The sequence below is a fragment of the Scheffersomyces xylosifermentans genome, assembly GCF_036884685.1.
Source record: "Scheffersomyces xylosifermentans strain CBS 12540 chromosome Unknown RJT20scaffold_6, whole genome shotgun sequence".
In the NCBI taxonomy this organism is placed as follows: Eukaryota; Fungi; Ascomycota; class Pichiomycetes; order Serinales; family Debaryomycetaceae; genus Scheffersomyces; species Scheffersomyces xylosifermentans.
The window spans coordinates 1,478,499-1,495,236 of record NW_027042944.1 but is presented as its reverse complement, the minus strand read 5'-3'; the positions used below and the strand labels follow the sequence as shown (position 1 = coordinate 1,495,236).

Genomic DNA, 16,738 nt, shown 5'->3' with positions numbered 1-16,738 from the left:
AACAGCGAAAAAGAGGAGTTACGGTATTGTGTATGGTTCATGTCTATTGCCACACAGAAGCCATTTGGGCTGTAGCAATGCTGTGGGATGCAGTTGAATGTGGAGAGAAGCTCGGGCTAAGAAACTAGTTTCAGAGTGAATCAGCGTCGGGCAAATTCTAATTATGCTAGTCATGTTTAATTATGATACATTTGGATCGTACATTGTTTGGTTCGTATAATAAATAGAGTTCGAGGAAGGACCCAGCAGGAGAATTATTAAAGTCCCCTATCATGGAATTGCAACTCTTTACTTTTTGCAGTAATTTTCCTTCCTCTGGTTGCTGTAGGCATTGATGATCTTTCACAAATCATTCCAGAGCTATCTTTAATAGGGAATTATTTCTCTACTTGATGGGTCTGACATTTTCTATCCAGTCTGTCGTACTCATTTGCGACAAACGAGACAAAGCTCTGGCAAATGCAAATTTCTCTTCGTCGTTGGCAAACATGGCTGCCTTCTTTGCAACGCTTTTATCAAATCCATGCTTTACCACTAACTCATCATCTTCAAACGTCTCCTCAACACCACCCTTGTCTTGTTGACGTTTATACAACATGAAATTACCCTTTTGCAAGTCTTCTGGCTCTACAAACAAGTCTTTAAATGATGCTGCTGCAGTCACAGCCAACCTACCATGAGCATCGTATACGGCATCCAAGAAGGTGATAAATCTTCTCACCTGGTCTCTTACGTCAATACTCAAATACGGTATATCAGTCACTATGAATGATTGGAAAGTATTGGCTAATGTCAAATAGTCTCCAGCTGCAAGCGGAGTTCCACACAACTCGTGGAATGTGAACTGGGCAACGTATTGAGGAGAACATCTTGGAACCCTCAAAGTTCTACCCCAGACTTCCAATGAGTAGTCATCCAAGACATTTTTATTGTCATTGTCGCCATTGAAGTATTCGTACCACTGCTCTATGTGCTTTTTACAATTGGACTGGTTCGTCTTGGATAACCATTTGACACCAGGCTTGGGGAAATAGTACACCGACGAAATTGGTTTTGGGATTTTTCTGTAGTCTGTAGGAGAGTTCAAGTAGATCACTCTACATTGACGCTTGATCAATTGAATACAGGGTATAAATGATACTCTCTGAATACCATTCAAATACAAGTCGTCTGGGGCTCTATTTGACGTAGCAAAAAGAAGCACACCATGGTCCGGACTGAGTAAAAGCATAAGTAGACGTCTCAACAACATCGCATCTGCTACATCAGTCACTTGAAACTCGTCAAAACAGAGAACAGTTGAAGATTGGGCGATTTCAGCAGCCAAGATTGGAATCACATCCAAGTCGAAGTGGTTGTGTTCTATCTTCAACTGATGAGACCGCTTATGTAAATGTTGCATGAACTGATGGAAATGGATTCTCTTTTTAGGCAAATGTTCGGGAATTGTCGAATAAAACAAATCCATTAACATTGTCTTTCCACATCCTACGTCTCCATATAAGTAGATACCTTTTATATCGTTTTCTTCGCCTAGTACGGCATCTTTATTCTCACCATTACCTCCAAAGAATGAGCCAAAAACTTTACGAAGGCCAATCTTTGGCTTTAAGTCCTCAATTGACGGCATTTCAACTTTTGGAGGCACATATGTCGAGAGATTTTGGTGTAATATCGAAAGGGTTGAGATGATTTTACGTTGATACGGATCATCTCGCAACCGTCCTTCTTCTACCTTCAAATTGTACTCTTCGAGCGGCGAATTGGCGGCTTTCACTGGAGCCGAGTAGTGCAAGTGTCTTGCTGTGAATGCTAGGCGATTTCTCGCTATCGTGGGCACTTTTGTCCACACTGTTCTGGTCGCTATCATGATGTTGACCGTTTTGGAGAGCCCTAATTAGGGGGATGAAAATGCAAGTAAAACAACCGAGATTTTTCTATATAACAGCACACATAAGTGTAAGAGCAAACGTCTATGAGAACTACGAGGCGATAACACACCTGAATCCGTTGGTTATACCGATTTAGCTGGAGGTTTCTATTGCCGCTGAACCTGGTACCAAGGAAGAAGACTCCTAATTAAATGCTTCCATAAATTTTTCCCGGGGAATAGTGAGAATTAGTGAGAGTCCTCGGTAGAAGACGGGGTTTTCACGACGACGACGACGGCGGCGACGACGACGACGGCGGCGACGAGAATGACGGACCAGGAAAAAATGCAATTGGAACCCCAGATTTCGTCAGTGCTGCGGAACGGGTAGAAGTGGGTAATTGGTGGAATGCAATTATGGTATATGGATAGAGTAGTATATATATATATATATATATGTATATATGACTTTTCAGGTGAAAAACAGGACTTTAGGTGGAAATGACAGGCAGTATATTGTTATTTATGGGGGATTTATACATATATATACATATTAGTATATATTAGTATATATTAGAATTTATATTGTGTATGTGATGTCTGGTGAGAAATGGAGTGTTACAAATATTATAGTGATAAAAGAAATAAAATAATAGCAATAATAATAGTAATAGTAATAACTAATGACAAGAATAATAAATTTAACTAATAACTAATGACAAGAAGAAGAATTAATGACAGAGTTGCGAGGCTTTTACTCAGAGCCAATAAAGACGAATGGAAATAAGACCCGGTGAGACAGTAAATGTAAAAGGAGAGAAATCCAGCGCACGTCTAACGAGGTATTTTAGTGGGAGCTAAGAGATTTTAGAGTTTGTGAAGGATTTATGGTTTGAAGAGATTCGTGATTTGTGGTTTAATGTGTGGAATGTTCATTTTCAATAGAACGGTCCATTAGAGTGTCTTGGCTGCTGGCTAACAAAAACACACAAAAAAATAGAGACCCACCAAGATTTCCTCAACACACAAAAAAGCGATAATACCAACCAAGATTTCCATCCCATCCAGTTACCAGAGTTACCAGTGTAAACTGCTAAAAAAGCAAGTGAATATGAAGTAGAAGCCATGTAGAACGAAACAATGAAGTACTACCGGATCCACATCACACATCGGAATACACTAGCTGCTCGGTGCGTGTTCTCTGTATTTTCTCATTTTACCGGGATTTGGTAGCCGCGAGATTTATTTTACTGAGACCAGTTCAGTAAGTTCAGTTTATGGCTTTTCTTTTAGCTACGCGGCTTCGAGGAATGGAAATGGAAATGAATGAAAATGACGTATTTTCTGGAGAATGATTGATCTCTCTGAGAGATAAAATTACATTTGATAGTTAATGGAACCAGAGAAATCTCGGAAGAGAAGGAGGATAAGAATTGCTGCGTAATTTGACCTCAGAGAGAGAAATCCTCGGACCGATTTAAACTGTTCACTTTATTTCTTCCACCTCCACTTCTACCTCCACCTACTTTTTTTTAACACCGCCACCACCACCATCTTCTTCTTCTCCATACAAATCTATCATTCCAACGCTTTCTGGGACTCATCCAAGTCACGTGCATTTCATGAAAATCAACCAAATTATCAAAACATCCATGCCGCTACAAACCACCTATAATCAATTTGAATCGTTCTTATTAATAAACTGTTCTGTTCTCTAACGGTAATTATTACGTTATTCATACTATTTCATCATTCCAAAACGTCGCCGCATACACATATAACAGCAAAAAAAGTCAAAATGTCTCACACTCCAGAGAAGCAGCCATCGGAGTTGTACGCCATCTCTGAAGTGTCGACGAGAGTTCATTCTTTCAAACAGAATCCCAACAGAAAGACACCAACTAGAAGATACAAGTCGACAAAGCAGGTGATTTCCGATGAACAGAAGTACTTACAGACTAAGGATAACATTAAGATAGACACTCCAACTTGGGCAAATATAGCAGCTCCACCAAGTTTGCTTCCACAGAAGCACTATTGCGATATTACTGGGCTTACAGGGCGTTACAAGAACCCAGCCAATGCATTGCGTTTCCATAACGTGGAAATTTACCAGGAAATCATCAAGAATATGCCTCCTGGTGTAGATCAAGATTACTTGGAGTTGAGAGGAGCCAATGTTATTTTGAAGTAAGGTGTTGTGGTAATTAAGAACCATATTGTAATATAGATAACGATACGTGTAGAATATGTAGATTTTATATTTATACATTTAATGATAATATATCTTACTACAGACTAATTCTATTGTACGAAAGGAATGAGGACTTGTCTGTTGATTTACCTTTTCCTTTCTGAAAGGTGGGTCAGCAATACCAACGAATATCGCTTCTCTGGAAGAGGCAAGAGAAGCAAACTTTGATGTCAAGTTGTCAAGTTGGGATTACTCAATTCCTCTAATCAGAATATTACAATACTTCCGCTTCTCCAGAAACATTGTAAAGTACTTGGTTACCTTGTTATAACGTTCTTCTTTCTATTGATTTGTGGAATATGTCTCTATTGTCTGGCTTGATTTAGAGTCCCGCAGTTGTATATTATATGTTCCATTGATTCACTATCTTTTTGATATTATTGTCAAAAGTCAGTGTCTGTAATGCGGTATCATTTTCGTTGATATCCACGTCCCCACTCAAGTTATTGAACGGATTGCAAATGGTTCTCAAGTAGCACCTGTGGATATCCAAGAACAAGTTCTTCAAACTATGACGGCTATCGGTCTCATTAATTGAAGGAGAGTTACTCAATCCGACTACTATTTTCAACCCATTGTTCGTTTCGTAGCCATATACTGCGATTTCATCTTGGATGAACAAGAGAAGAACACCGTTGGCGGTTTCTCCCTGATGCTGTTGTTCTCTTAAACTGAGAGAAGCCGGTGCCGAAAAGATATCAAGCGCCATATGTGAGAGAAAATTGTATTTAAGGAATTTATTAGCATTCTGGCTGTCAAGTGCTCCATCTTTTTCGCCGTCTTTGCTTTCTATATTAAACGATTGAATGTATAATGGTTTGTCGTTTCTTGAAATAAGAGCGACAAATTGGATCAATTGTTCCTTGGGTAAAGCCGTGGATATTGGAGCTTTTGGCGCCACGGAAGCTTTACTGTTCTGGGTGACCACACTAGAACTTGCTGAAACAGCCGGAGCTGGCAGACTCATAATTACAGTTAGCAATGATAGATTTAACCAGAGAAAGACGACCTGATCACATACAAAATCATGACTGTCAAACTGAAATAAATGAGATTTGATATCGGGGGTAGGTGCAGGAATGGATATTAGCGAGAGCAGGAGGAGGAGGATGGTTTAGAATGAATGAGTGGTTGAGTGGTTAAATGATTGAGTGGTTGGTTAAATCAGTGATATGATGTAGTTGATTGGTTATATGTTTCAGGGGGAGGGAGGGGTGTTGGAATGTAGATTGTGTGGTTGAATTGTGTTTGAAATGCGGTTGAAATGTTGGAAATGAATATCGTGTAAGAGTAAGTAATGAATATGGTGTTTACAGGTTGAAAAATAGGAAGTGAAGTGAGAGGTGAGAGGTGAGAAGTGAGAGGTGATAGAAAATGAGAAGTGAGATGTGAGACAAAATGACAAAAAGTGAGAATAAGACAGAAACTTGAGAATATGACAGAATTCAGAGAATATGAGAAAAGTAAAAGACTGTGAGAGAAGAGAAAGACCATGAGAAAGAATATGAACCAAAGTGAGAGAATATGAGAAAAAGTGAGAATAAGACAGTTACTAAGAGAAGAGAGAGCATTGAAAGATGCAAGAAGAATAAGAGAAGGCAACACAACAGAACATTGTCAAAAAAAAAATAGTATATGATGGACCAACAGCGACAATTGGCACTCTTCACAGAGCCAAAGCTTAAATTTACACACTTCTCCCAGTTTTCCCCACGACACTTCAGATTGTGCAGTGAGGATCTTCCCCAGCGATAAATTTACTTTACGACCGGCGAGGATGGATGGATGTAAAATATACGACAAGTGCGGCCCACTAGAATTTAGTGAGAAATACAGTTTCTTAGGGGAATACAGTTCTTAGCAAAACGCTTCAGCAAGGGCCTAGTAATACCGGTAATAGCAACAACAAAAGAACAATCGAGTACTTGAGTTTTTAGTTCCTAAGTTGAGGGAAAGACTTCCAAAGCAAGTAACCACTTGATAACCCTCCTTCACACACCAGGATCTCGAACTCCATTCATCCAATTACCATAAGCCTGGGAACACACACCCCCACCTCGCCTATCGCCTGTGCTCATCACCGATATTACCGTTCCTGGATGCTGATCTGAATCAATCAAACAGTCTCGCTATCGCGAAAACGCGCATGCGTGTCGTTCCTCTAATTTTTCTGATTCTCGATCTCCCCACGCCGATACCAACTTTTTTTTTGTTCTATTTATAACCGGCGATGGAGTCAAAAAGTTTTCAGTGGCTTTCAAGAAGATGCACATCAAGTAGGCAATTATATGTACATCAAGTAGCAAGGGCGTATTACCCACACAATGAACAGCTTTGAGCGAGATTTGAGTGGTCTCGTTGAAATAGTCGTTCAGATTTCATCTTGATCGGAGCAAATCCAGGATCTCTATCTCATTCTTCCTGTGATAAAACTCAATATCAACCAGTACAGCTCAAACCAATCCCAAGTATAGAACTCTGAAATATGCACATGTGCACCTCTCTTTCAGCAAGTGTCAGTTCCCACATAAGTTTTATGCATTCACAATTTTTCACCTGATGGGCTCTTGACACTATGGGATCTGGGAGATTGCCCTGTGTACTCCTTCCAACTAAATTACATACATGGTTACTGAGGAAATTTGTAGCATAGCCCAATTAACCCCACTATTCTTCGCTCAGTTAGTTCCCGCGAGTTGCTGCAGATTTTTGTGGTGGTAGGGAACCTGTAGGGACAAAATCTCGCACAATAAGGAAGGTTGGCTGGTGTGAGAATCGGGTAGGACTACGGCTCATTGATCCATTGTTGTTAGGATCACAAGGAGATATCTGGAGATCAATATTACGTCAAGAGCATAAGGCTGACACCCCTTCGCACCCCTTTGGTATGAATCATAGGACATGGATATCGAAATCTGTACGAGTTCTCTTCGTGTTTGTTAACTTTCACGGAACAACAGCGAGCATCTGCTCACAGTCTCCGATGTGCCGCAGCCACTCTGATTCGCAGCCAGCACAGTATTTTCTAAGGTTAAACGTCCATTCGTTTCCCATGAAGTGTCAGCATGTTGGTGAGAGAAAACCAGCCTTGTAGTACTCGGATGCTTGAAGGAGCTATAGGGAACATAGAGAAACAATGAACCACGCCAACAAATTTAACAATAGTCCCCCGATTTCCTTGTAAATCTGAACCTTGCTTTGGTTATACATACCAAAGGACTTCGCACCGCCTCCTCCTTTGCACCGCTAAGTACTTTCCACCTTCCCATTCAAACTTACCGCCATTTTTAACCTGCTAAGCACAATTTTTATTCATTGACAACTCTCCCACGTACATCCTACGTACATCCCACCACTACTTTTCCACCGATAAACGCCTCTGTCCACACAATTTCCTCCTCTCCTCTCCTCTCCTGCCGTCGTATAAAATTTTCACCCACCTCACACTTCTCACTTTCCCTCTCTATTCTTGCCGATTTCTCGTTAGACCACTGTGTTACTCGCTACTTTCTCCGTACAGACACACCACGACCACCACCTCCAATACAACCACCACAACCTTCTATCAACCGTAGGCATAACTAAATACATTACCAGCATTTCTTTTAACACCCACCAAATCTCGAATTTCGGGCTATTCCCCTTTTTCCTCTATCCTTCCTCCCTAATCCTTCCTAATCCAATTTTCCTGTTCCTAATATCCGGTTCCAATTTCGCTATTTCCTAATCCGCTGTTCCTGTGCTATTTGTGGTAGAGGCTAATTTGGGTTGATTTGTAGGAGCCGGTTTCTTTTCACCTTCATCGTTGCTTGACATTTGTTGGTTACCACTTTCTTCTTTGCTTTCTTTTCTAACTTTTGCGAAACTTTTTCTTTCCCATATACTTTCTACTGTTGTTTCTTTATTGGGTTCCAGTGGAAATTTCACCTTTGCAAACTAGTTATCAATACTTCCCTCGCTAGTGATACCATAGAGACCACGGTGCCTTTCGTTGTGAGCCTTTCCCGCATTCGCTCTTGACACATTCACTAAAACACAAACTCCGCCGCCGTTCTATCGCTTTACTGCCAAGCGGATCAGAACATCAGATCAGTATTAAAGACCCATCGAAGCTACTATCTTTCGTTGATCCAAAAAATCGTCTTACACACTAGAAATCACTCAAAATGGCTATCTTCAGATCAAAATCTTCCCAGAACAAGAAACCCACCAGTGCCGGTGAAATAGACATCAAGATCTCGTCCAAGGACCAGGCCAACTACAAGATGCACTCAGTCAACGTCCATGATCCTATCTTGACCGCTGTTCACGAGGCCCAGCCTTTCGAACAAGCCGCTGACAGATCCTACAACAATAGAAGACCATCCTACTTGTCCCAGGATTCCAACGACTTGAAGGATATCTTCGGTAACCCCATCAGTCAGTCTGACATGTCTAACCCTACACGTGCCAGAAACGAAAGACCTTTGGATACCATTAGAGGTTTCGAGTATGCCATTACCGGTGAGGTTGGCTACCGTGACCAGTTAGAGTCCCAGAGATTGGGATGGGGATTCCATGAAGATTTCCCATTCTACAACTTACAAAACGGAAGTAACGGCGAACACGCCAACGCTTCAGGAAGACCTGTGATTAACTTCAACAATAATGTCGAACAGCCAGTCTACCAAGCCGGAAATTACAGTGCCACCAGTTTGAAGCATGATGGTAAAAAGAAGAAGAAGAAGGGTGGTTTATTCGGAAGAAAGAAGTAAAGGGTGTAAGGGGTAGAGCTTTGTGCTTGTGTGATTGAAGAGAAACGATGGTTATTGGACTTTGATTTGACTCGAACTACGACTCTACTGAAGACATTTATATTCTTTGGGATTATTTAACTGTTGTATTATTATAGAAACGGAACCAGTACTGGCTCCTGGTTTATTTTGGTAATGAGACTATGAATGGGTACTTTCTCCAATAGTATAGTAACTGCTACTAAAAGGGTGTATTTACGGGTGCACCGGGCTCAGCATACGAATGGCTGCAGCGACTTCTTCTTCTCCGCTTGTTTTATATTTATCTATGTTTTATGTTGTATACTAGGAATGCACGCTATGTGTTAAATGTGTTGGTGGTGAAGTAATGAGGCTGAGGTGATGTTGTTAGGGGCACTGTTGATATTCAGGAACATTGGAACAATGTGGATCACAATAGTGATAAAAAGCGCGTTGATGAACGGGTTCTTGGCGTTGGTCAGAGTATGGGGTAGAGGTGCGGTACAAGAGGGGGAGAGGGAGAGGCCATGAGGGTGAAGAGATTAAGAGGAGGAGAGGAGGAGAAGTATAAGAAGAATTGGGGTATATGTATTCTACTTGTGTGTGTGTAAGTCTTTGATTGAGAGGTAATGTGCGATTACGTGTATAACACTTGTTGCAAAACGAGACGTTAGTAGTTTGAAGAATGTGATGAAAGTACGCGAGAGTAATAAATGTCTTGAGAGAAGTAATGTTGTGAAGGAGAATTCTGACAAGCCAAATAACAATGGTTACTGCGCGCTAATAGCAGACGGAAACCAATATGAGAATTGTAATAGTAATATAAACAACCATAAACAACCTCTTTTAATTTTTTGCATCAGTTACTTGTAACAAAACGTAAGTGAGTAACAATCAATACTGAGTCACAAATGTATGGTAGAATAAACAACAACATATAAACATTATCAACGCGACAAAGACTACATAAAACAAATACTACAGTAAAGCAACTCTATTAAAGAAACAACAGTCACAACGAGAAGTAAAACCTTAATACACTCGCTATTTGTAAAATGACGAAATAATGACTATAATATTACAAATAATAAAAGACTATCAGAACGACAACCACGCAATAACCACACAGTAACCACAATAAAGACTTCAACAACACACTCCTCAAATGCGACAATGTGGGTTATGAAAGCTGCGAATGGAAAATGATGAATGAAGTGCAGACATTATCTCACAATCAGTATTCAAAAGAGCAAAAGAGCAAGAGATCAATATACAATATACAACATAATAGGAATTCATAGTACAGTACGGTTCGAATAACTAGTAGGTTGACAGGGGGGAGGTCTTTAACAATTAAATAAAATACAACATTTTTTTGTGGTAACGGTAGATAATGTCAATAACAACAACAACCACGACAACGACAATAACGGTAGCACCAGAAGACTGCCTAAAACTACTCAACAAGACCTTAACCATAGCCTCTATCATTGTCTTCCATTAACCAAAAATCACGGGTTCAACCGTGTTTAAGCCTTTTAAAACCAATTAAAGAAAGATCACGAAACACCAACTTTTCAAATAACGCGATCACAGTGATCCACTATGCAACCAGTCACGTTAACATTGACATCCCCTAACCACAATACAGTACGTGTGTACTTATCCATCTCGCTGCAAGACCCTGTATTACTGCGTGGTTTTATGTTAAAAAGTAAACAATTCCTCTTCTCCTTTGATCCTACACAAGTGGCCATTAACCCTTCTGTTATCAACACCCTGAACGATTCAATTGCTAGATAATCTAAACAACCTACAACAAGTAACGAGCTGTTGATAGCCTGCATTCAATGTACTAAACTACATATATAGGCAATGCAAAGTAGTTGCCAGTGGTCCATAACCAAATCACGGTGATAACTCGTAGAAACCATGGATGAAACATTTGTCTAAATCGAGTTTCGACCACTGTGCTGTGTGTTTCAGTATCAACACAATCAATTACAAGAAATGTCCAAATCGATGTGAAATATACTTATTTCTTCTCCTTCTATATTTTTCAATCTTTGTTTATACTCGTAGGAATAATAATAGGCATAATTGCACTTCCATTAATTCCCCTCCCACATTTATTCCTCCTTCAACCATCTCTACAATGGCTTCATGATCTCTTCATACAACATCTTCTTCAACTCTTCAATGCTGAGCTCATCTTTACGCTTGTCAAAGTCAAAGAAGTCCTCAGGAATTTTCTCGCTGATGGGCTCATCATTTGGATCGTGGTAGAGCTTTAAATATGGATGTTTCAAGGCATCGTCAACCGTGATACGTTTGGCAGGGTTGAATATAAGAAGGTTCTCGAGCAAGTCGATAGCCAATGGGTTAATTTGAGGGTTGTTGCTGAAAAGGTTCTGGAACGGAATCTTCTTGCAAAATGGCAATGATCGAATATATTCACGAGCTCTCTTACTCTTGATATTGTAATAATCTTCCATATTTGGAGTTCCCAAGACCTCCATAATGAGCCATAGTTGGTTGTGGTAATCACGACCAGGGAAGAGTGGACGCCCGCTCAACATCTCAGCAAGAATACACCCCACTGACCATACATCAATAGCTGTAGTATATTCTTGAAACGTTAACATTATTTCTGGGGCACGGTACCATCTTGTAGCGACATACTCTGTCATATAGCCGAAATTATCTTCACTGGATGCAATTGAACGTGCCAATCCAAAGTCACATACTTTCAAATCACAGTTGGAGTTAAGAAGCAAATTGGACGGTTTCAAATCACGATGTAGAACATTGGCCAGGTGCATGGCCTTGAGCGCACGTAATGTTTGGTAGATGAAGTATTGGATGTGATCGTCAGTTAGTTTCTGTGTCCGGATCACTCGGTGAAGATCAGTTTCCATAAGCTCTTGGATCAAGTAGATCTCGTTGAAAAGCTGATAATTTACAGGCCTTTGTATGGCCAAGATGCTAATGATATTTTCATGGTTGAAATGCTTCAAAAGTTTCAATTCACGAAGGGTACGAAGGCAGAGCATGGACCGCTCAAACGGCTCGATTTTCTTGATAGCCACCTTCTGGTTAGACGGCTTGTGAATAGCTGAACATACGATACCGTATGCTCCTTCACCCACAATCTCTAAGATCTGGTAGTGGCTGGAGACGTTAAACGAGATTTGTCTTGGAGGTTGACCCTGTGGCTGTTCTATGTTCATGGTGCGACGTGGTTATGAATGCTATGATGTTCCTAACAAATAACGAAAAATGCTAGGATAAAGGTTCTGAACAAGTTATGATGTTCTAGTTTTGGACTATGAATAGAGTAAATCGAATATTCACTGATGGTCCGCTTGTATTTGGAATGGCCTTATTATAATGACTGCTGTGATAACTATTGAAAGTAAAGCGCGGTATTAAACTATGATGAGTTTCCAGTGCTAAATGCTATAATGCCGTGATGGATCTGTAAATGAGATGGTTGAAACCGCGATATCTTTCGTACGTCCCGAACCTTTCTGAACTATTCACTTGGAGAGTTTGTAATGCCAAAATCGTACTGTTGGGATTAAAATCGGCCCAAAGCAATTAAACGAAATGAACCGCTTAATTGGACTGAAACTGAAAAGTGCTGCCTGAGGTTTATGGTTTCGTTTTGGATCCAGAAATTTCAGTTACGAGTAAGTGGATCAAGCAATAAGACTACGAAGGACACAGAAGCTGATGAGAGTCCGAGAATCCGTGGCCAAGGAATGACAAAGGTGGTGACGAAAGGAATGAAATGACAAGAATGACAAGAATGACAAGAATGACAAGTATGACAAAAATGACAAAAATGACAAAAGTGACAAAAACGACAAAGGAATGACAAGAAACGAAAATGTGTGCGACAACTGAATAATCCACGAACCAAGTTGTTGACGTGGGGAGCAGTTAACTTATATATTTATATATTGAAGTCTACGTAAATTTGTGAACAAAAGAGATGTTACACTAGAATCTGATCCATACCCCATGCATATCAATTGTTTACGGCGCTGCTTACTGTTCCAGCTCGATTAGATATTGGTTATTAGCCAGTACAGGAACCAGGTTGTATGCAGTAGCTTTTGTTGAAGGGTGTTTCAAACAAGAATGTCCTGTGTGGGTGGGAATCAAGATGGAACTAGGACAAGGAACCCCCATGGATCTGCCAATTGGTCACTTTAGTACTTCAGGGCGACTAGTTCAGGGTAGCCAGATCAGTGTTGAAAACCGGGGTGATCAATGCGACAAATTTGTTGTTAGCAGATCAGATCGCTCCTACAAGACGTTAAAATTCAAAACCCTGAAGGAACCTTTGGCGAAGCGGTTTCATGTGGATAAAATGTGGGAATCAGGACTTTCATCGGAAGAAGAAAGGGCGACGATACATAACAAATACCGGAAAAGCACACTTGCCGTCATGGTATTGTTTGAATGGAAATACGACACTCAGATGCAACTGTAGACTTTTGCTCATGCACCGTGTTGTCCGGTTGGCCTGATTTTTCACCAAATAAGCTTTAGAAGATCGCAGCCCCTCAGCCACGACCAGCCAGCAGATCCAAAATACACATTGTGTACGGCTTTTAGAGGAGCATTTGTGGATAACATTAATCCAACGTCCGTGCTAAAATGTCCATAGGCTGGGCTATAAGCCCTTGGATATGCATCATAATTATTTTATTATTTTATTTGCTACATTATATATATATATTATTTATGTCAAAATGTTTACCTTCCGTCTGAATCGGTACAGTCGACGATGCACCATTATGAAAAAGACACTAGCACTGGCCATTAGTCTGGTCCGATGGACGCACAGTCGATGGAGAATACGAACTTTCCAGCTGTACGAAACAAAGTACGAATGTGTGACCAAGACTTGTACCTGATACTCTCATACGAAATTCTTCTATGGGGCTGCTTCTTCATCCCACAGACACCACTGCGTCATGGATACTGCTGCCTCATTCTGTGTCCCCTCATGTTTTTTGAGATTTTTTTTTCAATAAGCGAGCTCACTTATTCAGGAACAAGGTACCGAATCGCGCCATTATTCATTGGTGCCTGAAAACGAAGAAACAAGACGACATCAACAAGGGATGTCTGGCGATCAGTGCTCGAGACTCTACATGTCTCACCTGTCACATATGATACATGAAACTGATATACGGCAAAAATCCTCTAATGACGTCGCTCGTGGCCCCATTCTCCCGGCTTTTATCTTGTCATATCCATTATTATGTAACCCTGTACAGTTTTAAGTTATGCTGTGGTTTGGCACAGTTTCAGGTTTGGGTGCACCTGCGTATAGTCAAATAACCTCTCTAAACAACACCTTATTTAAGGTGAAGGGATCTTGGATGGATGTGGTAGAGACAGGGCATATTCTTGGTTGAAACGCCCAGTAACAGGGAGAGCAACGAGGCTGGTGAAGGGACAACTGTTTGATAAAAACATGCATACTCGTTAAATTCTTAGTGTGGGATTTGCGTTATCTGACGTAAAAAAAATAGAAAACGACATAAACAAACTTTAGAGTCAAATTTTGCAACAATTACTCTAGATGAAAGTACTAGTTCGAGACTATGTAGTGTTGCACCTTTTATTTGGGTTGAATTCACAAAAATGGAACAAACTTGGTTATATTTGAAGTTACTTCTCTGACAAAAAGTGCACAACCTTGGCTATAGTTGAAGTTACTTTCTCCTTTGCGTTGTGTTTATGCACTGAGGCATTGACTACATCAGATGGTATATCTGCAATATTAGAGTTGTTAGTTATATTAATATTATTGTACATACGATTATAAACCACTGAAGTCAGATCATTCCTCTGCAACAATGTCCTGCAATGCTCCACTTCCTAATCCAGTCACAGTCTTATTCTCGCTTCTCTCAAGTTGTCTGGAACGGTCAAAGTACAAATTAGGATGGGAAATGTGCATACCTTCGAAACTCTTCTGAGTAGCCAATTGTTGTTTATGAGTCAACTCAAAAACTCTGGTACAAGCTACCGTGTAGTCTCTTCTATCGACATCTTCCATGACCTGATTAAGCTCATGTTGGTCATGGATGCCCATTTCATTGAGGCTCATGATCAAAGACTCTGTGCCTAAATCTCTATAAGGACAGCCATGGTATTCTCCTTTTAATGGCTTTGGTTGAGCCATAATGTTGGCACAGTTCCATGGCTGATACTTAGTACGTGCACCTTCCAAACCATAGGTGTGACGAATATTATATCTATATTCCTTATTGAACTTTTCAATGGTCATCAGTGTAGGATTTTTGGTGAACTGGTATGACCAGAACTTCATAGCTTCATCAATACTGAGCCCAATACCTTTGAGGAACAAAGCCAACTGCTGACGACCAGTGAATCTCAAGTGACTGTTGTCCATCATATTCCTTTGCAAATGGGATGCACAAAGCGGGTAATGCTTGGTAATCGCTTGTGTGGCAATTGAAGATGCATTGATGTCAGATGCCAAGGACGAGTCAACTTCAAAGCCATTGTATTCAACACTAGAGAAGTTATGCGATAAGTTGTTTAATAAGGGTAACAATCTGTCATCTTCGTCAAGGCGTGGAATCGATTGAAAAGTTCTCATTAATTGGGTACTTAAAGATTCTTGAAATTCCACAGCCAATAAATTCAATTGTAAAGTTGTGGGTATATAAGCGTAACCTTTCTTGATGAAAATGGAACGAGAGCCCACAAGGTTGGGTACTTTCTCGAAAGGTAATTTGATGAAGTTTTCTTTTAGTTTGATGTGCTGTTTGAGTTGGTCATTGGTCATGGATTCTCCTTCTGCCAATAAGTTGCCTCTTATGACTAACCCAGTGGCTGCGTATAATTCTTCGAACAACTCACTCTTCTCTTCGCTGCTGATATATTTCCAGCTTAATTTGTTGTGGTAATAGTCCACAAACTCTTGTTGCTCTTTAGGTTGAAGCAAGTTGTATCTTACCTTGAAAAGTTGTGTTTCATTTTTAATGAACTTCTTTCTCAATTCTTCAGTACGACAGAAGACAAGCCTCAAGATATAGTGTGAATAATGGTCTTTCTTTCTCTCCTGGAGCACATCTGGGCCGCTGCTGTTCAATGGCAAATACTTCAAAAGCATTGGCTTAATTGTGCTTTCTATTTCTTTCACCGACTTTGAACGTGCCACACATGATTCAATTTCAATAAGTATCTTCAATCTGTCAATAGCCCACATTTCAAATTCTTCCAACGTGATTTCATCTAACGGAGGAACGTCATAGAAGGACAATCTTGAAGAATAAAGGCCAGAGTTAGCATTTGACGAATATGCTGCCACTTCTTCGAAGTTTCTACGTCCTGCGGTTCTTCTTTTGGTCAGTCTGAACATTATGATAAAGTGATCGAATGAGTCGTTGAATGAGGTTGAATGACAGGACTTTGTTTGTCTGAAAGCTGTATTTAATCTAACTTTCAAGAAAGCAGGTTCTAACCAGTCGTAAGTCTACAATCCTATTTGATTTGGTTAGAAAACACGGAATATACTTCACCGGGTAACAATGCTTATCTACTCTTCTGTGATACGCGGAAACTTGTACTGATGGGAGTTACACGTTCAAGAAGGTAATAGTCAAAGCAACAAAGTTACAATCACACTTTTAATATAACTTTTTCAATGAAATCAGAATATTAGAAATCGATTTTCGTCTACCTTTTCCCGTATTCGAACTCTTTTCCTTAATCGTCTCAACTCCATACAACAAGACCACCAAAGAACATCATCACCATTTCTTTCTTTCCCATGCCAAAACCAAAACCAAAACAACGCGTCTTCGT

The 16,738-nt window shown here is 40.2% G+C and overlaps 6 protein-coding genes across 6 annotated transcripts; 2 read left to right on the top strand and 4 right to left on the bottom strand. All coding sequences in view use genetic code 12, as the record gives it.

Moving 5' to 3' along the window:
- Positions 1 to 385: 385 nt before the first annotated feature.
- RJT20DRAFT_98476 (uncharacterized protein) lies at positions 386 to 1,870 on the bottom strand (the record flags this gene model as incomplete). Its single annotated transcript, XM_064921721.1, has 1 exon — positions 386 to 1,870. The coding sequence occupies one exon, from the start codon at positions 1,868 to 1,870 to the stop codon at positions 386 to 388; it is 1,485 nt and encodes a 494-aa protein (XP_064773367.1).
- Positions 1,871 to 3,332: 1,462 nt separating this feature from the next.
- Positions 3,333 to 4,265, top strand: RJT20DRAFT_55902 (uncharacterized protein). Its single transcript, XM_064920692.1, has one exon. It carries the CDS (start codon positions 3,669 to 3,671, stop codon positions 4,062 to 4,064), a length of 396 nt encoding a protein of 131 aa, XP_064773366.1. The 5' UTR covers positions 3,333 to 3,668; the 3' UTR covers positions 4,065 to 4,265.
- Positions 4,266 to 5,139, bottom strand: RJT20DRAFT_55901 (uncharacterized protein). The gene has a single exon (XM_064920691.1). The coding sequence runs from the start codon at positions 5,089 to 5,091 to the stop codon at positions 4,468 to 4,470; it is 624 nt and encodes a 207-aa protein (XP_064773365.1). The 5' UTR covers positions 5,092 to 5,139; the 3' UTR covers positions 4,266 to 4,467.
- Positions 5,140 to 8,290: 3,151 nt separating this feature from the next.
- Positions 8,291 to 8,878, top strand: RJT20DRAFT_1120 (uncharacterized protein; the record flags this gene model as incomplete). Its single annotated transcript, XM_064915779.1, has 1 exon — positions 8,291 to 8,878. The coding sequence occupies one exon, from the start codon at positions 8,291 to 8,293 to the stop codon at positions 8,876 to 8,878; it is 588 nt and encodes a 195-aa protein (XP_064773364.1).
- Positions 8,879 to 11,028: 2,150 nt separating this feature from the next.
- CEK1 (mitogen-activated serine/threonine-protein kinase) lies at positions 11,029 to 12,108 on the bottom strand (the record flags this gene model as incomplete). Its single annotated transcript, XM_064921720.1, has 1 exon — positions 11,029 to 12,108. The coding sequence occupies one exon, from the start codon at positions 12,106 to 12,108 to the stop codon at positions 11,029 to 11,031; it is 1,080 nt and encodes a 359-aa protein (XP_064773363.1).
- Positions 12,109 to 14,303: 2,195 nt separating this feature from the next.
- On the bottom strand, positions 14,304 to 16,651 carry PRI2 (DNA primase subunit). The gene has a single exon (XM_064917645.1). It carries the CDS (start codon positions 16,290 to 16,292, stop codon positions 14,742 to 14,744), a length of 1,551 nt encoding a protein of 516 aa, XP_064773362.1. The 5' UTR covers positions 16,293 to 16,651; the 3' UTR covers positions 14,304 to 14,741.
- Between the last annotated feature and the right edge of the window lie 87 nt (positions 16,652 to 16,738).